The sequence below is a fragment of the Cavia porcellus genome, unplaced genomic scaffold, assembly GCF_034190915.1.
Source record: "Cavia porcellus strain 051 isolate PalLab524CR breed Dunkin Hartley unplaced genomic scaffold, mCavPor4.1 scaffold_1, whole genome shotgun sequence".
In the NCBI taxonomy this organism is placed as follows: Eukaryota; Metazoa; Chordata; class Mammalia; order Rodentia; family Caviidae; genus Cavia; species Cavia porcellus.
The window spans coordinates 193,856,805-193,883,266 of NW_026947484.1; the positions used below are offsets into that span (position 1 = coordinate 193,856,805).

Sequence of the window (26,462 nt, forward strand, 5' to 3'; positions counted from 1 at the left end):
ATGGCTACACTTTCAGAAGGAGATCCCCCATAGTTGTTATCCTGCATATACTTTTTTTTTTTTTTTTTTTGGTCTTTTTTCGTTTTTATCAGTACCTGGGATCGAACTCACAACTGCCTGCTTGCAAGGCAGGCACTTATGCCGCTGAGCTAAATCTCCAGCCCCCCATATTCTTATCCTTCAAATAGATGCTCAGACCCCTGGCCTTAGGCCCGCAAAGTCAATCAAATACTGCACATTACAATCATTAAGCTGTTTTTTCTGTCTCAGTATCTCAGTTTCTCCAGGTCACCCAGCTGCTTATGAGAAGGGATGGGGGAGCTTGGCTCTTCTTGTCTCCTAGTTCACGCATCAGCTAAATCACAGGAAGGGGCTGGCTTCTTGTTTCTCCTGACCTCATTCTTTTAAATGGTTATATAGTAGTCCATAGTTTGGGTTTTGCCAATTTATTGTTTGCAATTTTTTCTTACTGTTTTAAACAATGTTATCATGCTTTTAAAACAACCTTTCCCCCCTTCCTATTACATTACCACCAAAGCACACCCAAATTCATAGTTGAACTAAGGAAAATCACCCTAAGGAACTTCAAAGCAAATTGCACCCCCTAGAGGTCTATGGTGGTAATGGCAGCTGCTGCCTGCTGGAAAGAGACTGCAAAGCTGGAGGGAGCTCTGTGTTTACAGAGAAAAGGGGAGCTTTGCTGGCAGTGGGACAGGTGCACTCTGAGAGGCTGACCCAGCTCCAAGTCCAGCCTGGGAAACTTAACAACTTAGCGAAACCCTATCTTAAAGCAAAAACAAACAAATAAGAAAAGGGTTGGGGATATGCAAAGGCCCTGGGTTCAACCCCAGTATCAAAGATAAAAATTAAAAACCAAAAAACAAAGAGCCAGAGATGAAAGCTTCAGAGCCTTGAAGGTCGGGGAACATTTTAAAATGAATCACTCTCATCTTTGTGCTCTGGAGTATATTGTTACTTCTTTAAGACAGCTTCTAGTAACCCTTTCACACAAAAGATCCTTTTCTAGATCTGAGCTTTACTTGATATGAGCAGGAAAAAACAGATGGGCCTCTGCCAGGACGCAGGAGCTTACAGTAGGCAATAGGTATCATATGCCAAGCAGTGGGTCATCTGATGGCTGCCCCAGAGCCTGCTGGCCTCGGACCCTCAGAGGCTTGGAGGAGCCAAGCACACCCCTCAGGCAGCACAGCCACGTGACTCCCAGTCTCTTCCATTTGCTCTTCCAGCCCCTTTCTGCCCCTCCTCCGCAGCCTTTAATGGCCCCCTCTACTTTCTGCATGAAGCCCTGACCCTTCAGCGGGACACTCATAGTCTCCCTCCTCGGAGGTTATAATCAGAGGGAGTCTCTGACCCCTTTGCACAGGACTTGACACATCGCTTGTGACTCCAGTGTTTGCTGAGTGAATAAGAACTAAACGGCTTCTGTTCCCTTCACCCTTCCATCCCAGCTAGATCCACATTTATGCTCATTTCTGAATACTTTGGTCTTTTTTTATTTTGTTTTGGTTATTCGGGTTTTGTAGTAAATGTAGGGCTTTGTGAGTGCCAGGCAAGCCACCGAGCCATATCTCCAGGCCTGCATGTGTTCCAGAACACACTGTGTCTCCTTCCTAGAGTGCACTCCTCTTTCCAGCTCGCCCACAGGAAGCCTGCCCCGTCCTTCCGGGATCAGCTCTTCTGCACCCTTTCCTTGGAGTCAAGCCACATGGGGGAGCTGTGGCCTCTCCAAGGCACGGGTCGCACCCCCCCCCCCACACACACACACACACACTGTGTAGGCTGAGCAGTCTGTGGAGGAGCAGGGGCTTTCCCAGTGGAGGCGGGCCCCACTGCCCCAGCAGTAAAGCAGTGTGACCTGGGAGCAGGCCACAGCTCCCTCCCCTGTTCCCCGCAGAGAAGCAGCGGGAGCTGGCGCGGAAGGGCTCCCTGAAGAATGGCAGCATGGGCAGCCCTGTCAACCAGCAACCCAAGAAGAACAATGTCATGGCGAGGACAAGGTAAAGGCCCTCTTCCAGCCACCTGCACCCTACCAGGCGGCTCCTGTCTCTGCTGGTCCTGAGCCTCCCCTCTTCCCTCTCTCCATGCTGGGACCTAAAATGGGGAGGGAGGGAGGAAGGGGTGGTGGGTTGGAGTCCATCCCAGTCCCTTCCCGGGTTTGTGTGCTCCAGTTCCCATCTCAGCTCCAAAAATTCTTCACCTAGGCTGGTTGTCCCCAATAAAGGCTATTCCTCGCTTGATCAGAGCCCAGATGAGAAGCCACTGGTAGCCCTTGACACAGACAGGTATGTATGGGCGTGGGGGCAATGGGGCTATACAGGCCATGCCTGTTACAGTGCCAAGATTGGGGTCTTCCTTAGCCAGGGATGCTCCAGCGTGGCCTCCCAAGGGAATGGGATTTTTACAGGAAGGAGGCAAGTGGGCAGTGGGAGACAGGGACTGTGCGGAACAACTGGTGCAGGGACTGCCCGTAGTGGCTGATGTCTCTAAACAGCAGGATGTGCTTGATGCCTCCCCGTCCTGCCCCAGGGTCCCGGGGAAGTTACCCGTCAGCCCTAGACTATGAGAACCCAACGAGTCAGTGTGATGCAGCCTAACCAGTGAGGAGAGAAGGCGTGAAGCGAGCACAGCTCTCTTTAGAAAAGAATCAAAGCTGGCAGTTCATTTGGAAGGAACTAGGGAATCTGCATCTGCACAGCAGACACAGACTTGATTTAGGAGGCAGAGCATGGACTGACTGATGGGGGAAGCCAGGAGTGTGCCAGCAGTTTTCTGTTTAATTTTCCTGAATCGTGTCCTCTCTGTCCCCTTTTCTCACGGCCAGCGATGATGACTTCGACATGTCCAGATACTCCTCTTCTGGCTACTCCTCTGCTGAGGTGAGGCCTCACTCCTCGTCACTCTAAGCCTGCCTGAGCAAGGACCACCTCTACCAAGGAGCAGGAGTAGGGCTGTTGCCAAGCCACTCCCCCAGAGAGCAAGGAATGGCATAACTTGTGGAGCTCTGTATTGGACCAGGCCTAGGGCAACCAGGAAATAATCACTGAGCTCAATTTCGGAGACCCAAGGGTTAGGGCCCAGATTATTGGAACAGGGTTCTTAAATGGAACGGCTTATGAAGTTGAGGTGGAAATTATAGGAATGGACCCAAATAGAAGCAGGACTAGGGGTAAAAAGTTGATCTTGGAAAAGGAAGGGTCTGTATCTGTTCAGGCCTCAAGATGGGCTATAATAAAGGAAGAGACTAGAGCACAGGCAGAGTGCAAGGAGGAGGAGGACAAGGAGGAGGAGGAAGAGGAGAGCAAGGCAAGGCCTGGGGGTGCAGAGAGACCTGAGGTGGCCCAGGGAGACAGGCACAGGATGACCTATGGCAGGGGAGATGGCCTCGGTCCTGGTGGCTCCAGGAAGTGGCGGGAGCCTTGTGGAGGGAGGAAGCCCCAGCCTGACCTCCCTTCCCTTTGTCTACAGCAGATCAACCAGGATTTGAACATCCAGCTGCTGAAGGATGGCTACCGGTTAGACGAGATTCCCGACGACGAGGACCTGGACCTCATCCCTCCCAAGTCTGTGAACCCCACCTGCATGTGCTGCCAGGCAACGTCCTCCACTGCCTGCCACATTCAGTAGCAGGCAGGGCCACTGCGGTTCACAGGGGAGGCGCCACTCCACTGGGCCAGGTCGGACAGGGCAGGGCTGACCAGTCCTGCTCTCCGCCTGTCCCCCGGCCGTGCCCCCTACAGCCGCCAACCTCGTAACAGTCATTGCTTCCTCCTATGGTAGGACGTGTACCTCTGTGTGTTCCTGGAGCCGGAGAAACCAAAACTGGGTCTCTCTCCACCCGGGGGGCTGAGGGATGGGGCTCTTTGTTCAGTTACTTGGGGAACCTCACTCAGCAAACTCCTCTTTCCCAAGGCTGCAATCTTGGGGCTGCAGGACTGGATGGCAGGGAGGTCAACACTAACACGCAGGGAGGAGGGAATCTACCCAGGCAGGGGCTTGGCCCCACCCCAGCAAAGCCATGAATGCCCCAGCCCAGCCTGGCAGGGAAAGAGATTTGGGGGGAGAAAGGCCCAGGGCAGTGGGAGCAGAGCCTAGCAACCGTGTGCCCCCGGTAGCCCATGCACCTCTGTGTGTTTTTCTCCCACCTCCAGATGGGAAGCCTGTCAAGGAGGCCCCATGGGGTATCATCTCCCACCCATCAGATCACTGCCTGCCTCTTGCTCTCTGCTGTGGCAGAAGGAAAAGAAAGGCCCGCCAGGGGGTGGTAAGACCTGTGCTCCCGGGTTCCTCCACAATGCATCTGTCTCTCCGCCTCCCCTGTCCCCCAGCCCCTGCAACTTCTGCCCATTGCCCAGGCTGGAAGCAGAACATAAGCCGCCTCTCACACCCCGTTGCTCTCTTTCCCAGCCCAAATGCTGGGAGGCCGCTTCCCATTAAATCTCTTCAAAGAGTAAGCTTAGGAAAATACCGTGGGCTGAATGGCTGTGCATGCACAGCAGTGTGTGTGTGTGTGTGTGTGTGTGTGTGTGTGTGTGTGTGTCCCTGTGTATGTCTGTGTGTCTATGTCTGTGTCTCTTTGCTGGACCTGTCTCTCCGGTCTTCTCTTCCTGTCATAGCTTTGTCAGATATGACAGTGTGACCTGTTTGCAGTTGGGAGAGACTGCTCAGAGCCAGCCAGGGAGCCCAAAGGCTGTGTTCTGCTCCCAGCTCTGATGCTCCAAGTGATCTGCAGCAAGCTCTGTGCTATCTCCAGGCTTCAGTTTCCTCAGCTGAAAATAAATAGCAGCTGAAATTCTTGTTAAGGTCCTTTCATACCCAGAGGAGTTTCTTCACAGGAATTTCGACAGAGGGCATGGTCTCACTCCTGGGCGTGTGTTAGTGTGGAAAGGGAAGTACGTGCGATCTGTGTGGAAGAGCTGTGTGTGTCTGGGAATGTAAGTATGTGCAGAGGTATCTGACTTGTGTATGCAGCTGTGTGAAATATCTGTGGGTCAGGAGATTTGTTCTGCTGCTTCTGCCACTATTGCTGGTCTAGGGCCAGAGGCCAAAACAGCTGAGGATAAGATCAAGAGGGAAGCGGTGAATGGGGCCCCCCCAGGCTGGGCCATCTAGAACTCACCTTCATGTGAAGAAGAGAGAAAGCACGTGTAGCCTCGGGCTGCATGTGCCATGCCCACAAGCTGCCTCCGCAGAGCCTGCCTCCCTGGGCCCCCACGCTGGTTGCCAGCACACGCCGGTGTTCCCTCTGCCACAGACACCACCACGTGCCACTCTCTGGACACTAGTCCTGGGAGATAGGAGCTGGAACCGGGTAGGGAGAGGGGGCAGAGGGGCAGCACCATTACCTGCTCCCCAACCAGGAGCTGCCAACTCCAGAGTATTGGGGTACGACTCTATTCCTCACACTTCCAACCCACCTTTGTCTCTTCTAATGCAAGGACTCCAGTTAGATGGTGAAAGAGTGCCAAGGGAGGCCAGGGCAGTAAAGACAGCTTCAGGGCCCACAAGCAAGCCCGAAGTGCCCCCCACCTGAGCCCTCTCCACCTTGGTCAGCATCGCATCGCCACTATCACCTGGCCCAGAGCCAGGCCTCCCACTACCCCCATTACACCCGGGGTTCCCTGGTTCCCTTTCTACAACATGGGCACCTCCTCTGTTTTAGACTTCTGCCTTTGCTGTTGACTGACTGTGTGACCCTGGCCCACTGGTAACTCTCTGGGGCCCTGAGGAAGCAGCGAGAAGCTCCCTTCCCACAGGACACACTGGTTCCCTGGCAGGCAAGGGCTGCACCTAAGGCGCACACATGTGGCAGGGAGAGGAAGCTGGCAGCCAGCAGCCTCTGCCTCGGAGCACGTGGTTCCCTCCTGTGCACCCTAGGAGATTGAAGGGGAAGAGCCAGGCCTTGTCTCGCCCCCTCCCCGTCCCCTTGTAGATTCTGCCTTAACACCCTCTAGCCCCCAGCCGTGGCTGTGCCCAGCCAGGTTTCTCCGAGCTCACTAATTTATTTACAGGAAGGTGGAAGACATGAGCCGTGTATAATATTTTTTTTAACATTTCCATCGCAGTATTGACCATCATCCTTGGTTGTGTATCGGTGTAACACAAATAATGATATTAAAAGCAGCAAAGAAGCCAGCCTCAGCTTCCTCCCTGGGGTGAGGGCAGGGGCAGGTGACCGGGAAGCACAGAGAGCTGACGTGAATGCGCACAGCACTTTCACTCCCCTTGTGGGTTCCTGGAGGGGCCACTGAGCTGCTGTGTGACTCCAGGGGGGTTAAATGCCTCAGAATTTTTGTTCCTCTCCCAAGACAGTGAGAAGCCCAGCCTGGAAAGTCTCCAGGAATTCTCTGAACTTGGAAACTGGACTCTTGAGGGTCTATGGCAGGAAAGAGCCAGGAGGAGAGAGGAAGCCAGACCTCATCATGTTCCCCTGGGGATGAGGCTAACCCAGGTGATATCACAATGGGCAGTGCCCATCCTGGAGGAGGAAGCAAGGTGGGGGAGACCATTCAGGCTGCAGGGGAGGGGAGCTGAGAGACCCTCCACAGGAGGGTCACAGCAGCTAGGAGCACCTGCCAGGCTGGAGGTGTGGACTGTCTGAGAGAGGGGGTGGTCACTGATGTCCAGCAGGAGTCTTTCTAGGTAGAGGCCACCACAGCGCCCTGGAGACCCCACCATGTACCTCTTCTCGCGAAAGACCAAGACCCCCATCAGTACCTACACTGACTCCTACAGGGCTCCTACCTCTATCAAGGAGGTCTACAAGGACCCACCTCTGTGGGCCTGGGAAGCCAACAAGTTTGTGACCCCGGTGAGTAGAGACTGGGGGAGGACAGGCCAGAAGGTATGGCGGTGTGTGTCTAGATGACTGGCCGTGTGTATTATCGCTGTATTTGTGATTATTTGCAGCTTTTGTATATATTTATTAATTTGCGGGGGTACAGAAGTTACAATGGGGGCTGGGGATTTAGCTCAGCGGCATAAGCACCTGCCTTGCAAGCAGGCGGTCGTGAGTTCGATCCCCGGTACCGATAAAAAGGAAAAAGACAAAAAAAAAAAAAAAAACAGAAGTTACAATGGTGTGTAACATAGCAGAAGACCCTGCCCTTGTGAAATGACACCAGGGTAGGCGGTGGGACAGGACACAAAAGAAACAAAGAGTTTTATAAATGATCCAAAATGTTGTAAAGGAAATAAACAAGGCAATGGAAATGAAAAGAAAGAGCGTACTCAGGTCATGGAAGACCTCTTTTGAGGTGACAGGGAAAGAGACTGAGACTGGAAAGCTGAGAGAGAACTAGCCATATAAAGAGCTGAAAGGCGAAGAGATGAAAGGTTCAGTCACCAGAAAGTGCAAAGGCCCTGAGGCTGCCGGTTGAATAGGCCAGAAAATATCCTACAGGTTTGTCTTTGTATTTACACTGTACATCACCACTTTGTTGTGCATGTCTGTGCTCGAAGATGAGTGGTCAAGTGTGTCAGTGCAACTCTCACAAGGGAAAGGAGCTGTGGGAGTCCAACTGTGACCCTGCCTGAAAGGAGGCATCAGTGAGAGCCTCCACAACATGCTACTGAGTATCTTCACGCATAGGCAACCCAGATGCAGAATAGAAAGGTCAGGGGGCTGGGGATTTAGCTCAGCGGCATAAGCGCCTGCCTTGCAAGCAGGCAGTCATGAGTCCGCTCCCCGGTACCAATAAAAAGGAAAAAGACAAAAAAATAAAAAAGAAAAGAAAGGTCAGCCCTGCCTGGAGGAGCTCACAGCCAAAGGTAAACAAAGTCAGCTCCCCAAATGGGAGCCTTACAGCCTTACAGTGTGTGACAGGAAGCAGGGAGCACGCCCAGATCCTGAAGGGCCCCCAGTGCTGGAGATGGGCGCCCTGCAGAAAAGTCCTGAGAAAGACCACCCGGGGCTCCACCCAGAACTGAGAGTGTGTGTATGTCTGTGTGTGTGCACGCACACATGTGTGGGGCAGCTGGAGATCAGACATGCTGGTGTACCATTGAGCTATGCAAGCCCTGAATATATTTTTAAATGGCCTGCTAATATATAGGAAGCAAAAACATTTCATAGAAGTGACATAATATCATACTAGTATTTTGAATCTTGCATTTTTTAAAATACTAACACATTAGGTACATTTTCCTGTGTCAGAAATGTTCTCCAGCTGGGTGTGGTGGCACATGCCTGTAATCCCAGCACTTTAGGAGCCGAGGCAGGAACATCACAAGTTTGAGTCCAGCTCTGACTTGGCAAGGCTCCATTTTAAATTTTTAAAAATTTTTTTTGAGATAAGATTTTGTTTAGTCCAGGTTGGACTTGAACTCACTATGCAGCCCAGGCTGTCCTCAAACTCATTTCTTCTGCCTCGGCCTCCTGGGTCCTCTCCTTCACATTTGAAGACAAATGTGATGGTGCATGCTTGTAATCCCAGGACTCAATTCTCCTACCTCGGCCTCCTGAGTCCTGGGATTACAAGCATGCACCATCACATTTGTCTTCAAATAAAAAATGTTGAAAAGGATTAGGAATATAGTTTATTGCAAAGGTCCGTGGTTGAATTCCCAATACCACATAAAAAAAAGTTCAGTGAAATTTTCTAATTTCACAGTGGTGCTATGAATGTACCATGATGTACTTAAAGAATTTTATATCATTCAAAATTTAAATTATTAATACAATTTTGCTAGTATAATAATTTTTGTAGTTATCTACAAAACTTTGTATAAAATTTTATTTCCTTGGATAAATTTATAGACATGAAATTGTTAAAGGATATTTGGCCTGGAAAGCCATTTTTCAAACTTTAATATATTCCTCAGAGTGCTGTGTTAAGAGGTGTAATAATTTACACTCCCACAGGCCAAATGTGAGAGTGCCTGCCTACATTTCAACTCAACTGGAGAGAATTTTAAGAAGCAGATCAAAGCTGGGTGTGGTGGCACACACCTGTAATCTCAGCACTTGGGAGCCTGAGACAGGGGATCACCATAAGTCTGAGGCCAACTTGGACTACACAGTGTGACCCTGTCTGGAAAAAAAAAAAAAAAAAAAAAGGTTCAGCAATCTTAGTAAACATTTGGATATGAAAAAAGGAGATTAGGATGACTCCTGAGATTTTGGCCCTAGCAACTAGAATTACAGAGTAGCTACTAACTGAGATTTGAAATAACAGATTAGCAATTTGGAGTTCATTTTGAGACAAAATTCTTGCAGACATCCAAGAAAAGATATCCAGTTGAAACTGTCTGTACTGTACAGTATTTATATTAAGCAAAAGAAGATTTGTTTATAGATACAGATTTTGAAGTTATCACCTAAGTGCTAGCTGAAATTGTAAAAGCAGAGGATCCCACCCAAAAAAGTGTGAGAAAATGGCCAAGGACAGAATTTCAAAGGTTACTGACACTAAAGGAGCAGGGAAAGGAAGACTCGTGAAAGGAGACACAGAATTGTGGGCCGAGAGGTCGAGAGGAACAACTGGAGCAAATCCAGGGACGCCGCATTACTAAGCATTACTAAGCGGCAGTCAGCCTCACAGGCTGCCGGCACACAAAGGGACTTCTTGAACCTCACGACTCTTGGTAACCAGTGCAGATAGTACACGGAGAGGAGTAAAAGTCACACCAGGGCGTCAGAACCAAGGAAAGTCTTCTGCTTCTGGCCATGTGGTGGACAGTCCAAAGAGCCCTGCTGCTTCAGAAACTAAGGCTTGCGTGAAGATGAATTTCTGTTTTGTTTGAGACACTCATGGAGCAAATAGTAAGTACGCTTACAACAGTATTGCTCTGAGAACAAATCTCACACACATTCATTCCACACTCACACACAGACATATCTTCTGTTATGGAAAATATCCTCCATGAAGGCTTGCAGGCACCTTTCAAAGCAAGGCCAATCAAACGTGAGCTTACAATAAAAGAGATAAACTAATTAGGACTGGAGTGTAACTCAATGGTAAGCGACTTGCCTAACATGCACCAAACCCTGGATTAGATCCCCAGTGCACACACAGACACACACACACACATACACACACACACACACGTACAAAAAAGGGAAAAAAAAGGAAAACCAGTATGTTACAGAATCAATAGAAACAACAAACTTAAATCAGCAAGGACTTTAAATACTGGACTTAACACAGAACACAAAATAATTATGAATTTTTAAAATGTAAAATAAGCAAGGATCAAGACAAAATGCTTCAAAATGAGCAGACAAATGTAAAAAAGAACTGAGTAAAAATTTTAAAATAAAAGTATTTTAAACACCCAAATCTAGCTGGGCATGGTGCACATGCCTGGAACCCCAGTACTTGGGGGGCTGAGGCAAGAGGATTGGTGTGAGTTTGAGGCCAGCCCAGGGTGCAAAGTGAATTCAAGCCAGCCTGAACTGCATAGTAAAACCCTGCCTCAAAAAGATAACAAACAAATCCAGACCCCAATGGATGAGCAAGGATATAGGGAAAAAGAAACCCTTTCCACATGCTGATAGCAATGTAAACAAGTACTCCGAAAGACAACATGGAAATTCCCCAAAAAACAAAAATTAGGGCCAGGCATGGCGGCACACACCTGTAATCTCTGCACTCAAGATAGGAATGTCGCCTGGAGTTTGAGGCCATCCTAGGCTCCGTGGTGAGTTCAGAACCAGCCTGAATGACACAGTGAAAGCTTGTTTCAAAAAACAAAACAAAACACTGGTCAACTAAACAACAACAAAAAGCTAAAACTATAAATTCCACTTGACCCGTTAGTTCCCTTCTCAGTCTCTTCCTAAAAGGGTGAAAGACCTCACATTATGGTGACCCCTGCCACCCATGTTTACAGCAACACAGCTCACAAGGACTGAATCTTGGGAAGCAGCCGATCAACATGTCTATATACAGATGAATGGATAAATGGCATTTATACACGGAGTGCTACTCTACCACAAAGAAGGATAACTTTTAAAAAATAAAAATAGAAAAACAAATTTTGTAAAAGAAAAATATAACTTTGGTCATCTGTATAAACATGGATGCACCTTGAGACTATACTGTTAAGTGAAATAAATCAGACACACAAGTTTCAATGTTGTGTGGTTTCTTTTATGAGAAACCCAAAATATAAATAAAGAACAAAATATAAGATAAATGACAAGAAGTAGGGCCCAGCATCTTTTTAGGCCCAGCATCTTTTTAAAATGAGATCAAGAGATGGAGGGAGGGAGAAGGAGGAGAGAGAAGGGAATAATAAAAGAACTGAGTGTGTTACATACATGCACCAATGCCACACAAAGAATGTAATAGTTATGTATTGCAAATATGTAATAATGAAAGCTAAGAACTAAAAAAGGGTAAATTTCGATATACTACAAAATTAAACACAACTTAAAAAGATTAAATACAGTTGAAATGTTTCAGTTAAATGAAAGATGGATTGAATGAAATTTCTAAGAATGTATTACAAAGAGAAAGAGAACATGAAAGAAACATCAAGCACTATAAAAGATAGAATGAGAAAATCTCACATTTATGTAATTGGAGTCCCAGAACGAAAGAGGAACGGAGGATAGTCATTATCTAAAGAGAAAAAGGCTTAAAGCTTTCCAGACCTATGATATACAGCAAATGAATCCACAGATAAATTTTCCATAGTTATATACCTCCCAGAGAAACTCCAGAATACCAGCTTACAAGATGACCTTAAAAGCAGGCAAATAATAATAATAATAATAACTGTCAAAGTGTCATCCTTTCAGCAAGAAAGGGAAGATAAAGACACAGGCAAACCGAAGCCACAGTGGTGGCCTGTGGGTGCACCTCACAGGCAGAGCTTGTGTGACGTGCGTAAGGCCCTGGGTTCCATTCCTGGCCCTGGAGGGAAATTTAACGTTGCTATCATCATGTCTCTAATTTTTTATCTACTTATTTTTATTTTAAAGGGAATAAAACAATAAAATGAAACAAAACAGGGATAGGATAGTAGGAAACCCACAATAGTTACTGTATCGCATATTGTTGCCCTATGACAGGTGCTCAGACTTCTGGTTCGGACTGGCTCACAGGTGGGGGTTCAGCTACCTTCGTGGTTCACCCCAGTCCACAATCCCCAGACCTTTAATTTATAATCAGAGAACTTCTGTGGCCATTATCATCATGTATCAATTTGATAGGATTAACAGCACCTAGTGGATTAGGAGAGCACATTCCTGAGTGTTTCTGGGTGCTATCCTGGCCCTTCCCAGGCACTGCCCTCCGCTGGACTCCCCTGCTGCCATGGACTAAGCAGCTTTTCTGTCCTGATGTTCTTGCCTAGCAGCCAGCTGATGATGAACTGCTGAATAAGTCTCTCCTTTAAGCTGTGAGTGTTGGTGTTGTGTGTAGCACTGAATAAACTAACAGCTTCTGAAAAATGTACTTTGAGGAAAAGGAAAATGGTCAGAGAAGGAAAATCTGAGATGCAAGAAGAAAGACAGAAAATGATTTTTTTAAATGATCAATTTAAGCAAATACTATCTTTAGAAAATAATTGTAGGGGCTGGGGGTTTAGCTCAGCGGCATAAGCACCTGCCTTGCAAGCAGGCGGTAGTGAGTTCGATCCCCGGTACCGATAAAAATGAAAAAGACAAAAAAGACAAAAAAAAAAAAAAAAAAAGAAAGAAAATAATTGTAGTGGTCTTTAATTTGCAACATTTAAAGAAGACTAAACTACTGAAAAACAGAATCATGTAAGCTGCAACAGGACAGAGTTAAGGTGTTTCAAACTCCTCACCTTGCTGTCCAGGCCTGTGTTAGGTGTGGTTTGCATTGTTGACTAGTTGAAACTACACTTCCCAGAATTCTTCTCCATCAGTTTTTCCCAACTGCCCACAAGAGAAATTTGCATGAAATTTGGAAAGCACAAATGAAAGAGTGGCCACTTTTACCCTCTTAAAGTCGGTACAGAACAAAAAGGAACTCTGTCTGCAGGGCACCGGGTAGGTGGGGAAGCACAGTGGAGAGGAGGCTGCGGTAGAGAGGCCTTGGCTTTTGAGACTGGAGCCTGGTAGGGGTAGGAGGCAGCCAGACCTGGGCTCAGAGCCCCTGTCCACCAGAGAGCTACCGTGCACGACGCTGGGTCGTTTCCAAACCGCGGAGTGGATACAACCCCTCCTCGGACTGTGAGGACTCCAGGGAATGGCTGACCAGAGAGGGGGCTGTCACTGCTCTGCCGTGTGCCACCCTGCCTTGGAGCCAGCTGACTATGAGCTTAAATCTCCACAAACTGTAAGCTAAATAAGTTTTCTGCCATTAAAGTTGATACAGGACCCCAGGCGCTGTGGAGGTTTGTGCAGTGTTGCAGATTTTGCTCCCCGCATTGACAGAGGAGAGGGGAGCTTGTGGCCAGAGCTGCTTCAGTTTCCACTGCGTCTCCTCCTCCACTTCTCTGGGTCCTGGGCCAGGTGTGTAGAAAGCTTACTGCAGAGGACACCTGCTGCCCCCGAAGGCTACGCCCATCGTCTAGGTCAGAGGCAATGAGACACAGCAGGCTCTCGGTGTCCTCCTGGCTCCAGGCGGTCTTGCTTTCCCCACTTAAAAGTCCAGCTCTCCCTCCTGCCCCCAGCGGATGACTTCAAGCAAGTCCAGCTCTCCCTCCTGCCCCCAGCGGATGACTTCAAGCTCAACAGGAGATGCAAAGACAGCAGCCAGCCATGCAGGGTTTCTTTGCTTTTTGGTCCGTTTGGCTTTTGGGGTTTGGCTTGGCTTGGTTTGGTGTACAGTAGCAAGGATTGATCAAGAAGAATTTGAAAAGCCCAAATGCTCTTATAAAAATTAAAGAATTCAGCCAGTAATTTAAACATTTTCCACAAAGAAAATATTTAACTTTCCAGTACAGACAGTTAAATTTTATTCCTTCAAATGCTTAAGGTTTTCAAACTCCCAAAGGACAGGAAAAGAGGATAATTCCCAACTCATTCTGTGAAGCCAGTACAACTTTAGCGTAAAACTAATCAGGAACACTATAAGAAAAGAAAATTATGCATAAATAGAATTATACATCAATAACTATCAAAATTCTAAATAAAATATTAAAACTGTAGTCAGTAGTGAATAAAAACTAATTAATGATGGTTAGGGTGTATTTATTCCTTAAGTGAAAGAATGGTTTAACATTAGAAAAATAATTGTCATTTATCACATTAACAAACCCATAGGAGAAATCCACAAAATCATTTCAAAATAGACAGAAATTAAACGTGCAGGAGAGATCTTTCAACGGTGAGAGAAACATCCTAAAACTGGGTTGTGGTGATAATTGAACAGCTCTGTACACTTACTAAAAACCCTTGAACTGTATGTTTAAATGGAGTCAATTTTACTGTTTATAAATTATAGCTCAGTGAAGCTATTTGAAAAGAGACGTATAGTTATTAAAATTCAATAACCATTCATGATTGAAAAGAAAAACAAAATTCAGAAAACATAAGTAGAAGTAAACTTTCTTAACTTGATAAAGGATATATATACCCAAAGAATATAGCCCACATTATTCCAACAATTAGTCAGGCTGGACTATATAAGGAGAGTTTTTGTGTGTGTGTCTTTTTGAGACAGAGCCCTGCTGTACTTTGCAGCCCAGGCGGGTCTTGAACTTGTAATTATCCTCCTGCCTCAGCCTCTTGAGTGCTGAGATTACAGGTACGCACCACTCTATGCCTGACTTGAGAATTTTTTAATTGATATTAAAGCAAAATGTTTTGTTATCATGATATCTATTTAGTATTAGAATGGAGGCATAGCCAGAATATCAGGAAAAGGAAAAAGTTATAAAGTTGAAAAGAAGGAAAGAAGAAAGAAAGAAAACTATCATTATAAATGATTCAATTTTGCATATAGAATAAATTCTTAGAATAATTAAAAGTTGGATTAAGTATAGGATGAAAAAGCAATCACATTTTCTTATACAGAGAACAAAATTTAGAGAGTATGATATTTAAAATACACTAGATTCTAGCAACAAAAAATAAAAGTAGAAATAAATCAATGTGTGCAAAACTATAGATAATATAAAACTTTATTAAATATCTTCTAAAATACTTGAATAAATAGATATAACATGCTTGTGACTTACTATCATAAATATTCAATACAATTTAAATTTTAACAACTTTTTTAGGAATTTGGCAACTGTTTCTAAACTTTATAAAGAAGAACTAAAATCAGGCACATACCTGTAATCCTAGCACTCAGGAGACTGAGGCAAGAGGATCACTATCAGTTCAAGACCAGCCTGGGCTACATAGTGAGTTCAGGACCACTCTGAACTATATATAGTGAGACTCTGCTTCAAACAGAAGGAGGAGGAGGAGGAGGAGGAAGAAGGGAAGGGAAGGGGAGGAATGAGAGGGGAAAGAAAGGGGGAAAAAGGAAAAGAGGGAAAAGAGAAAGGAAAGAAAAAGAGGGGCTGGGGATTTAGCTCAGTGGCATAAGCACCTGCCTTGCAAGTGTGTGGTCTTGAGTTCGACCTCTAGTACCGGTAAAAAAAAAAAAGAGCAAAAGCCCAAAAATGCACCTGTAAAAGAAAGGCTTGTTTGTTTGAGACAAGATCTTTCTATGTCATCCGAGTTGATCTTAACTCACTATGTGCCCCAGCCTGCCCTGGAATTTGTGGTGTTTCTCCTGCTTCAGCTCCATAAGTGCTGCAGCTACAGAAGTGAGCCACCAGACTCACTAGAAGGGGATTTTTGCCCAATAAGATGTTAAGATTTGTTGCAACCCTGCAGAAATTCATAAACCATTGTATTAGTACAGGAATAAGTTAACTAATGAAATTAAAAATCAGAAGTAAACCCACACATATATGGTAAGTATGGAAAGTAAAACTATACAGCTTTTAAAATAAAATAGAAAACATTATCTCCACTATCTGAGAGTATGGATGGATTTCTTCAGTCACGAGAAGCACCAGCCATAAAAGAAGAGATTAATAAATTCAACTATGTTTAAATTAAGAACTTCTGTTCATCAAAGACATCATAAAGAAAATTGAAGATGAAAGCCACAAGCTCAGCGATCTGCAACGTGTAACTGATTAGTATACAGAATGCATGAAGAACTATAATTCTCCGGGCTGAAATTGAACACATATGTGTTTTGACCCCCATTGGAACCCCTCTAAAACTACAGTAAGTGGATACTTGAGACATAAACTCACAAGGAGGGTGAGAAGGGAAGGATGATGGAAAGAAAATTGTAGAAGCTGGAAAGTATGATAGATAAGTAGCAACTGATTTAGCAGATCTGAGAAAGCTGAATTCAAAGCCAGGAATAGGAAACCCAAGACATAATTCAATTTAAAAACTGCAGAATTTCCAAATGGCCTAGGAATTGGTAATCCAAGGCTTCTCTGGAACTGAAGATGGGGCAGGACCAAGGCTAAAGAAAGGATTATTTGAAAGCCATTTAAGAAGCAGTTAAACCCACTAATTCCCTCTTCTATCCCCTGCCAGCAGTGACTGCCTGCCTCTGTGTCTGCAAAATTCACAAGGCTTATTTTCTGGCGCGGATCTCAGGGCTGAGGATCTCAGGACTAGAGGGATCCACTGCCCTACAGGTGCAGGGAAAGTTACACACTAAAAACAGGAGAACCTCCACATACTGAATGCTGAAACTCCCACACACAGAATCTCTCTACACAGATTCTCAAACGTGGGCAGCTTGGTTATCACCCTCAAGCCAAAGACTGAAGAGAGTCTTTTACAGAAAACCTAATTGAGAGCCTTTGGTAGAGGACCTGAGCCTCACGAGGAAAAATATGTGGACACTGACCTTAGAGTTTGTAAAAAGTCTAATCACATCATCCCACCATAATGTGCATAATTGACGGCTTTATCTGTAATTCAAAGTCATCAAAGAGCTCTCTTGGTTAATTTTAGTTAGGTGTGGTGGTACACGCTTGTACTCCCAGCATCCTGGAATGCTGAGGCAGGAGGATCACATGTTGGAGTGTAGCCTGGGTAATTTACTGACTCTGTGAGACCTAGTCCTAAAATTTTAAAAGCGGCTGGGGTGACCTCGGTGTGAAAGCCCTGGATTCAATCTCCAGTATGAAAACAAAATTCTAGGTGTGGTGGAGCATACTCAGAATTCTACCACTCAGGAGATCCACCTTTAAGAAAAGAAAAAAAGCCGGGCGTGGTGACACCAGCCTGTAATCCCAGCACTTGGAGGATGAGGCAGGAGGATCACTATGAGTTTGAGACCAGCCTGGGTTATAAAGTGAATTCAAGGCCAACCTGAATTTAGTGAGACCTTGTCTCAAAAAGACAAAGAAGAAAAGAAAAGCAGTCCTACTTTTTCAGTGTCCTACTCATGAACACAAGCAAACTCCAGGCATCTGAGGAAAGCTTCTAACAAAAAAATTGATATCTATGAGTTCTCTAAATGATCATTTCTATGAGTGTGTATGTGTGTCTCTGAGTGCTTAGTATATAGGCAGGGATACTTGGAGGGGTCAGTATGGATATACATCTACTTAAGTGTGAACTGGATACAAGGGTGTGTGTGTGTGTGTGTGTGTGTGTGTGTGTGTGTGAAGCTCAGGGAAGTACCAAGTCACCCATGTGTCCCGTATGCTGTCCCCCACCCACATAGGAATATGGGTATACCAGATCTGTCCAGAAAGACCCGCTGGGCACAGATGATTCTCTTGGTCTCTGAACTGAAGGGTTTTCCAGTTGCCTGGAGTATTCACCTCGGCCCCAAGAAGCCTCTCCCCCTAAGAGAATAAGAGGAAAGTGTGGGTGATCCCAGCTCCTGCAGATACTGTACCCTATTTGACATTCTGCCTTCAGCTGAGGACAAGGGGTCCCCAAAGTGAAGCCTTGATCTCAGTGATGGACTGACTTGAGGTGAGTCCCTAGAAGCAAAGGAGCACAGGGCCTGGACCAAGAATAGGAAAAATGGGGTTGGGGGTTTAGCTCAGCGGCATAAGCGCTTGCCTTGCAAGCAGGCAGTCATGAGTTCGATCCCCGGTACCAATAAAAATGAAAAAGACAAAAAAAAAAGAAGAAGAATAGGAAAAAAAATCAATGTCAAATGACCAGAGCAAAATGAAGGTCAGGGCCAAGGGTAAAGTTTATGTCAGGGCCAGAGCTACAGCAAAATCAGGATCAGGTCAAAGACAAAAATTAAATTTTAAAGTACATACCCCAGGCCTATCCTTCATCTGCTTCAAGATCTCAGATTCCCAGAGCCCTCACTGTCCAGGAAACCTGCATAAAGCAACCAGTTCTCTGGGAAGATGGCCTCTCCGAGGCTCTCGACCATGCCAGTGGCCTGCCAGCCTCACTGGAGGAGTCTCCCAGGCAGCTTGTCATCCAGAAGAAAGAGGAAAGGATCCCTCAGCTCTGACCTTCAGCAGTTCTCCCCAGCCAGGAAACAACAGAAATAAAGTCAGAAAACCACTCTAACTTGGCCCTAAGCGCCAACCTTAGATGGGAAAAGGGTATGTATCAGAGTGCGTCTGTGTGATTCAAACAAGAAGACCGCCACCGGGTCCATCCTAAGAGAGATGGAGAGAATATTAATTTCCCCCAGATAGTACCCACCTGTAATCCCAGCACTTGGGAAGTTGAGGCAAGAGTACTGCCATGAATTTGAAACCAGCCTGGACTACATAGTACGCTCAAGGCCAGCCTGCACTACCAAGCAAGACCCTGTCTTTAAAAAAAGACCAATGGGGAGCCAGAGCTGGCAGGAGAATCCCCTCTGGGCCCTCTGGTGTACAGAAGAGTTCGGACCAGGCTGACCTCCTCAAAAAGGACTAGATCTGGGTCCAGCAGGGCCCTGGCTCTGGGTTCCTACACATGCAGCCACTTCTCTCTCCCTTTGCTCAGGGTCTGACTCAAACCATGAAGCGCCACACAGATCCTGAAGCGCTGCAGAAGATGGCCAGGTGTGCTACACAGGACTACAACTATAAGAGTTCCGTCTCGGGCCACCCCTACTTGCCCGAGAAGTACTGGCTGTCTCAAGAGGAAGGTAGGGTCTCACCCCTCACCTAGTCTGACTCAGCAGTGACCCCTACAATAACCTCTAATCTGAATCCAGTTCGTCTGCCTAGATCCTCATATACTTTATCTCCACTGGATCTAGGCCTTTCCCCTAACCAATACCCGGTCCAGTCCAACTTCCAACCACCTGTCCTGATGACACGGGAAGCCCAAGTCCCTGACTTGAGAGGTCTCTCTGAGGAAAGCACTGGAAGAGCTCCGATCTCCATCCCAGGATGGATGGGGAGACATTAACCCCCCAAACAAACCCCTCCAAGTACATCTAGATGCTGTCTCTTCCCAGCCTCCAGGCAATTCTTTTCATTAGCTGACTCCATCACTCCTGCATCCCTTTGCCCAACCACACATCTTATCTTCAACCTGGAACATTTTTTATTTCTTCCTGCCAAAATTTCTATCTCATTCCTTTCTTTTGCAGCCAAGATTTCTGAAGTGCAGGCCGTATGCATCATCTCTCCTTCCTCACCCCTACTTTGCTCTATGAAAGTTGTTCTTCTTCTTGGCTCTTTTGTTGTTCGGATTTGGCTTTTGTTTGTTGAATCAGGGTCTCACCAGGGAGCCCTGGCTGGCCTTCTGCTCACTGTGGCACTCCTGCTGGAGGTTACCCAGGGCTGGGATTCCACGTGTACACCACTGGGCCTGGCTCCTTGGCTCCTTATGATCTGTCTCCTGTCCATTCCAGAAGAACAGAAGATTGTCTTATTTACGGTTGTGTCTCCTTCTCTGAAGAGCCTTTGAAGTGCAGTTTTCATAAATATTTGGTGAGGGAGTTGATCATTCCCAGCTGAAGTCAGGAGCCTGCACCTCCTACAGACACTACATGCGCGTATGTGGCTGTGATCACCATGTTCACAGAACTCATGGCTCTCTGCCTTCTGAGCTCTGCCTCGTGTTCTCTATTTCACTCGTCTGCCCACTCTCTTGACCTTAAAACTACTGCCTTCCTCAGCTCTTCCAGTCTCTGACTTTGCTGGGTGTCTTGGGCATCTACACCCCGAGGAAACAGGTTTCTGGGGGTGCTTCTCTTGTTTCTTTGCTCTTCCAAGGCCATTTTATCTAACTTGCTCATGACTTTAACTACTTGTAACCCCAAGTCTTTATTTGTACCCTTGAATTCACACCAGAATTCCATTCTCATCAGACATGGTGGCAGACACCTGTAATCCCAGCACTTGGGAGGCTGAGGCAGGAGAATCACCATCAGTTTCAGGTTAGCCTGGGCTACATAGTGAGTTCAAGACGAGCCTGAACTACAAGACCCTGTCTTAACTTAAAAAATTAAAAAATATGGGCTGGGGATTTAGCTCAGCAGCTCAAGTGCCTGCCTGGTAAGTGTAAGATCTTGAGTTCAATCCCTGGTATCAAAATAATAATAATAATAATAAAAGAAAAAAGAATTCCACTCTCTGTCATCTGATTACAGTCATCTCTGCCTAGATGTATCCAAGCACATCAAACTCAGTGGTATAAGCCACCAGCTCAGAATAAATCCCAGCATTCTACTCTCTCCTCTTTCCCACCTGCTCTTCTCTAGTGCTTCTTTTATGCTGTATCTCACATGAGTTGTTTCAGGCCACTGGGGAGAAGACCGTGAAGGGCCCTGTAGGACAGGCTTAGGTGACAGGGCTGTGATAAAGTGTTTTAACTACAGAAATGTCTTGGTCAAATTTTCACTTGAGAAAAAGTACCACAGCTTGCATGTTGAGGTTGGATTGTACAATTTCAAAGAAAAGGCAAGGAGACCAGTAGGCTAATAATAGTGTTTTATGTGCCAAGCATTGTTCTAAGTGTTTTATTGTTAAACCTCACAACACCTTATGGCAATATTATCATATTTTTAAGTTGAGGGGTTATGACAGGAAATTTAACTTGGTCAAGATCACATAGCTATTACTTAGCAGAACTGAAAATTAAACACAGGAAATCTATCTGCAGAGTCCATTTTGTTAAGCAAGACATTATATTGACTCTTGGATAGGACAATACAACAACTGTCTTATAATATCAGACAACTGTATAGTCTCTGAGGTTTAGCACATAGATAAGACTGTGAGATCATGGGAGAATGAAAGATGGGCTAGATTGCAGTGATTTTTAGGTGAAATAAGCAAAACTTAGATTCTGGAGGTGGAAGATAGAGAGACAGAAAGACAGAGAAACAGAAAGAATGAGTTGAGTGGAGGCCCCAGATTGGCCAGAACCAGGATGAAAAGTGATCAGCCACAGATCTGCACCTCACTCAACAATTCAGGTGGGCTTTATTCGGGCTATGTCTCATGTTGAAGACAAGCGTGGGGCCAGGCTGGGCTCAGGGAATGCCATGAGGGAGGCTAGTGAGAGCCTGCTTTGAGCTGAGGGTCAGAGAGGAACACATAACATCCCAGATCCTGGGCAGAATGAGGAGTGACATTGTCTGACCTCTCTGCCCCTGTGAAGAAAACAAATGTTGCCCAAGTTACCTGGAAAGTGACCCGTACTGCACTTGGAGGACAGGACCTTACAACAGCACCTCCTGGAACAAGTACAGCACCTGCCTTCCTCGGCTGCCTAAGGTACCTGCTCTGCCCACCACAAACTCCCGGTCCCCCTCTACACACAGCACCCCATCTCCCAGTCCCTTCTCAAGAACTGTGCCCCACAGCTCTGCTCCTTCTGTGAAACTATGGCTGACCCCGCCTCTGACCAGACTCTGGGATGCACACCTGCCTCCGCCAAGCTTGCCTACAGGCCCCTGTCTCTCTGCTCTGGCCAATGACACCAGGCTGGCCAAAGAGGCAAGCGTTGGTCTCCCTGCTCCGCCCACTCATCCTTTGTGATGTGAGCAGGGAAATATAGCAGGAGAGCAAGGCTGCTCAGCAGGAAGCAAACCCAGGAGACTGCTGAGCGGGTAAGAGGGAGTCCTGCCCTAGACCAGACCGGGGGCAGGGAAGTGACAGGACATGAGGCCAGAGGTGCTTGACTACTGTAGTCTACTGGTTGATGGAACATTTCTGAAGTAGAACTTCCTCAAAAATCAGTTTTCACACGTTCTCCTGATGACTTTGATGCACAAGCAACATTGAAAGCCTCCTATTAAGAGACAGCCAGGCCCAGCCAGACACAGAAGGGTAAAATCTAAGGCAAAAGCGTTACCGCAGGCCCAGGACAAATCTGCCTGGCCCTCCCCGGCCAGCCCCGCCCCAAGGGCCGGGTAAAGGCGTCGCTGAGCGACTCCCCAACACCCAGCCGGAGGAACCGGGCGCTGCTGAGGGACCGGGAAGGACCTCGGCCTGGGTGTGCTGGGAACCACGTTTCCTTGCCAGAGCTTGAAGTAGCATGTGTGCCACTTCCAGGACGCCGGGATGGACACGGCGGTTCGCGGGATGACCCTGGAGTGCCCCCCTAAACCGGAGCGCCTCAATGCTTACGGTAAGGGGCGGCGGGGCAGCGGCCAGGACCGGGTACGGCGGGGGGGTGGGGGAGCAGGGTAGGGCGAGGTGCTGGATCGGGCATAACTGTGTCCCCCTGCCCCTGCCTCTTTCTACCTGTTACTGCCCTCGGGTCTCCTGGGCTCGGACCCGCGGGCGCAGAGCGCGACGTGGTGGCAAACATGCTGAACTCGCTGCCCCGGAACCGGACCCTGCCGCAGATCACGCCCCGCTGCGGGTGCGTGGACCCGCTGCCCGGCCGCCTGCCGTTCCGGGGCTACGAGAGCCCCTGCTCCGGCCGCCACTACTGCCTGCGCGGCATGGACTACTGCGTCTCCGGCGCGCCCTGCGCCGAGCGCCGCCACCTGCGGGCGCTGTGCCCCGATCAGCCGACTGTAAGGTTCGCCAGGATCTGGCTGCCGCACCCGCCGCTCCGTGCGCCCCCCACCCCCCGCGCCCGCGTGAGCCCCGCGCCCCGCACCCCGCCCCGTGCGCCTTCGTGTGTTTGTTGTTGCTGCTGTTGTTGCTGTTTGGTTTGTTGGTTTGTTTGTGACAGAGCCTCACTATGTGGTTCACGCCGGCCTGGAACTCACTGCGTAGCCCAGGCTGGCCTCGAACTTGCAGCAATCTTCCTGCCTCAGCCTCTAGAGCCCCAAGATTACGGGTGTGCGTCATCACGCCCTGCTTTCCTCGTCCAGTTTCCATTCCTGCCCTGCATTCAGTGCCAGGCCCCTGGCCAAACTCCACCCCACATCTGCTGGCTCAAAGAGCCCCTCTATGTCCGGAGCCAGACACAAGTGATCGCCTAAAACGGGGACCCCGGCCCTGTTTTGGCTCAAGAGCCACCTGGTCCTTATGTGTGCTCTGGAGGACCTACTGCACAGGGTTTTTGAGGACTCAAACCCCCACATACCAGTCTCCCTCTTTCCTACCCTCCAACCCTGACCTCTATCTGGACCCGTCCCCCTGGAGACAAAGGTTCTGGCCTGCAAAATGCCTTGTGTTTCAAAAACAGCCAGATCACTGCTGGCAGAATGAGTCGGAAGAACAGTGACTTTACCAAAGTAGCCTTGGCTTTGTCAGGGCCCCGAACCCCTCTGGAGACCTAACCCTTGAGCGTCACCATTGAGGAAGCTGAGCCCCGAGCTCCATCTGGAGGAGGGCAGCGTTTGTCCTTCACTTGGCTGCAGATGAGACAGGCCGGGCATGGGAGAAATCCTAAATGGATGACAGTTTATTGTATTTTATTATTATTGTTCTTTTTGGTATTGAGAATCAAACTGAGGACCTCATGCTTGCCAGACAAGGCGCTATGCCACTGAATTATATACCTAGCCATTCTATGGCAGTTTATACGGTGCTGAGCCCAGTTCCCATGCTAATCCTCCACCTCTTCCAGCCAAGAGAACCGGATCCATTGTGCAAGATCCGATCTTAGCCCTCCAAGGGCAGGGGTCGTGGAAAAGGGCCTGAGCGGACTGCGGTGCCACCGTCTGGAATCCTGCGAGCTCCACAGTTTGCCTAGGCAGCAGAAATTAGGCCTTGAGAGAAGGGGACATCTAGGGCACCTTTCCGGAGGGGGTGCCACATGGGGTCTTGAAGGGAAGAAAGTGGGAATCTTGGAGCAGTAAGATCCATACCTGAAGCACCTCCAGGCGCTTGGTCTGAACTGTGGGGACAGGAAGGTATCAAAAGGCCGTATCTCTCGCTGCCTACTGCTTTCTTCCCCAGGAGTGCATCACCCTGCGACCACCGGCCCGGAATGCACTGTGCTGTTACAACTCTCCCGCCGTCATACTGCCCATATCCGAACCTTAGGTAAGTCTGGTGCGCGCGCACACATTTGCACACGCACACTGGAAATTGTGCCCTTAGCAATCATGGCGGGGGATGGGACTGGTTTGGGCTGGGAAGCGTCCCCTGTGAGGCATATACAGAAAATGCCACCAGGGGGCGCCAGTGCCATTGTGAAGTCAAAACCAGCAAAGGAATGGGGGGACCCTAGGGAGAGGAAAAGGTCAAGACTGAAGGGTTACAGTTAGCAGTGGATTTAGATTCAAAGAGTTGGAACCAGGGCTCACAGTAAAGGGTAAGTAGTCAAGTTAGGGAGTGTGTGGGGGGTGTCAGAAATTTAACAGTTTAACCTAAGGTCAAGAGGTCCGTGCTGGGCAGTGCTCCAGTCTGGGGTCAATGTTAGTGACAAAATGCTGAGCTAAGTTTGGCCCTGAGATTTGGAGTAGATGTTCACTTTGACGGTTATGAGTCCATAAGGGCTGACCCATCTCTTCCTGCAGATGGGACACAAGTCACTTCAAGAAGACCGGTGGTCCCCAGAGAAACAACTACATCGTCCACCCAGAGTTTGTGTCTGAGACCTATCCCAACTACTGTTGCTGGTAGAGCCTGGGCTGGCCAGGCTAAGGGGGTAGAGCAATAAATTCTCCCAAAGCAGTGCTTCCTGTGTCCTTTCCCAGGAGGAGCTGAAAGTGAGGGCTCAGGTACTCAGAGTCACCCAGCCCTGAACTTCCAGACTCCCATGATTCTCTGTTTCCTCGAGTGCTTTTCTGACATCCAGCAATGACTGTATGTCCATCTAGTGTCCTCCCCTGCAAAATACACACACACCATAGGGGGAAACCATCGGATCCCCCTAACTCTGCAAAAGGTCCATCTGTTTCCCACCCCCACAAAGACCCCATTAGCTGACATTGCCCCAGCCCCAGAGTGTCCCCAAACTTAGATGCCTCTCAGAGGACACACATCCATTCCTTCCACACCCTTGCTTCCTGCTCGCGGAGTCTCTGTTAGGGTCTCCCAAAAGTCTCTGTGTCCAGATAACCTTGTCCTCCCCTACCCAAGGCCTAAGGAATCTGGAAGCCCCATGACCAATTTCAGATGTGAAAGCCATTATCTTGCCCCTCAAGGATGTTCTGATATCTCTAGGGTTCTTCAGTGCTTTCTCCATTAAAAATGTGAAATCTCGGCAGCTTCCATCATCCTTGGTCCCTGGGAAGGGGTTTGACGGCTCGCTCATTTCTCCCCTGCTCTCTTCTGACTAAAAACTGTCCCTAAGAGGAGGGGTGGGACCCATAAATACTAGACAGGGGCGGGGAGTTGTAAAAACACTGATTGAAATCACCTCTTCCCGTCCCAGACCCTGGACTCTGCTGGGTTGGCCCAGTGGGTCGTCAGTTTAGACCACAGGCTGGTTGGAATGGTAAGCTGCCTCCAGGGCTCTTGATTGCAGGTGTTGGGAGCAGGAACCAGGGGTCCGGCAGTGAATGGGTGTGGAAAACCACACACTGAAGCTGGACCTCAACCAGTTCCTTATCCTGCAGTAACCTCAGCCTTCTAGACAAAGCATCGCGCTGATATTAACCTGGGAATATCTTCATAACATAAGCAAAGAAGTTTCTCATGGGCCCAGGAACATGTTTACCTCCTGGGCTGCACAACATAGAAGTTTCTCATGGGCCCAAGAACATGTTTACCTTTGCTGTATGCACAAGAAAGTGTCCTGAAGTGACTTGTACTGCTCTTTGTTTTGAAACACTATAAAAACTCTGGAGTCCTTTAATAAATCGCCTTTTGCCTCCTGAGCAACTGGTCTCCCTGTGTCTTCAGTCTCTCGTCTGACTCCTTCCCCGCGCTGGCCGCGGCACCTGACATGCAGGGACCTCTCCTGCAGTGGGAGCTGAACCCAGAACCGCGTCACTTCTTTTCCACGTGAGAAAACAGTGGCTGGCTGCAGCTCATACATTTCCCAAGCCGGGAGGTGCAAGAACCCCAACATTCTGCAACCGCTCCTTCCCCCAGAACTACATTTCCCAACAGGCCTGGGATCAAACCCGCCGCTGGAGGGTGAGCCTTAGCCCAGCGGGGCGGGTCTTCAGGGGGGAAAGGAACCCAAAGGCATCTGGCTAGAGGCTGTCCTGCATGGTCAGGGGCAGGGCCTAGGGCAGTGGGACTGAGGTGAGGAAAGGGGAGGGGCTTCA

At 48.0% G+C, this 26,462-nt stretch overlaps 2 protein-coding genes across 13 annotated transcripts in view; both read left to right on the plus strand.

The window, feature by feature from the left end:
* Fam219a (family with sequence similarity 219 member A) overlaps nt 1-6,153 on the plus strand; it is a 54,531-nt gene extending 48,378 nt beyond the window's left edge. For 6 of the 8 annotated variants that reach the window (XM_063226317.1, XM_013153399.3, XM_063226328.1 and 3 more), the window contains exons 3-6: nt 1,916-2,018; nt 2,223-2,303; nt 2,843-2,897; nt 3,487-6,153. In XM_063226317.1, coding sequence (XP_063082387.1) covers nt 1,916-2,018; nt 2,223-2,303; nt 2,843-2,897; nt 3,487-3,645 — 398 coding nt within the window. In that variant the 3' untranslated portion in view covers nt 3,646-6,153. The remainder of the gene's footprint in view (nt 1-1,915; nt 2,019-2,222; nt 2,304-2,842; nt 2,898-3,486) is intronic. The other 2 variants (XM_005004061.4, XM_013153403.3) reach the window with 1 other exon arrangement.
* A 155-nt stretch (nt 6,154-6,308) lies between these two features.
* On the plus strand, nt 6,309-26,066 carry Spmip6 (sperm microtubule inner protein 6). 5 transcript variants are annotated; one of them, XM_063226291.1, is made up of 7 exons: nt 6,309-6,829; nt 18,884-19,028; nt 21,497-21,612; nt 22,393-22,468; nt 22,630-22,867; nt 24,199-24,285; nt 24,762-26,066. In XM_063226291.1, the coding sequence occupies exons 1-7, from the start codon at nt 6,695-6,697 to the stop codon at nt 24,865-24,867; spliced, it is 903 nt and encodes a 300-aa protein (XP_063082361.1). In that variant the 5' UTR covers nt 6,309-6,694; the 3' UTR covers nt 24,868-26,066. The 5 variants fall into 5 exon arrangements, with proteins under 5 accessions (XP_063082361.1, XP_063082363.1, XP_023421264.1 ...); XM_063226293.1 differs by having other exon boundaries at nt 22,630-22,862; XM_023565496.2 differs by lacking the exon at nt 22,630-22,867.
* The last annotated feature ends 396 nt before the right edge of the window (nt 26,067-26,462 follow it).

What these genes read in the sequence shown, in the direction of transcription:
- Spmip6 (XM_063226291.1), top strand. Translation starts at nt 6,695, where the DNA reads ATGTACCTCTTCTCGCGAAAGACCAAGACCCCCATCAGTACCTACACT. An exon ending in CCAACAAGTTTGTGACCCCG is followed by an intron (nt 6,830 to 18,883) that starts GTGAGTAGAGAC and finishes CCCTTTGCTCAG; the next exon opens with GGTCTGACTCAAACCATGAA. An exon ending in CCCGATCAGCCGACTGTAAG is followed by an intron (nt 22,868 to 24,198) that starts GTTCGCCAGGAT and finishes TTTCTTCCCCAG; the next exon opens with GAGTGCATCACCCTGCGACC.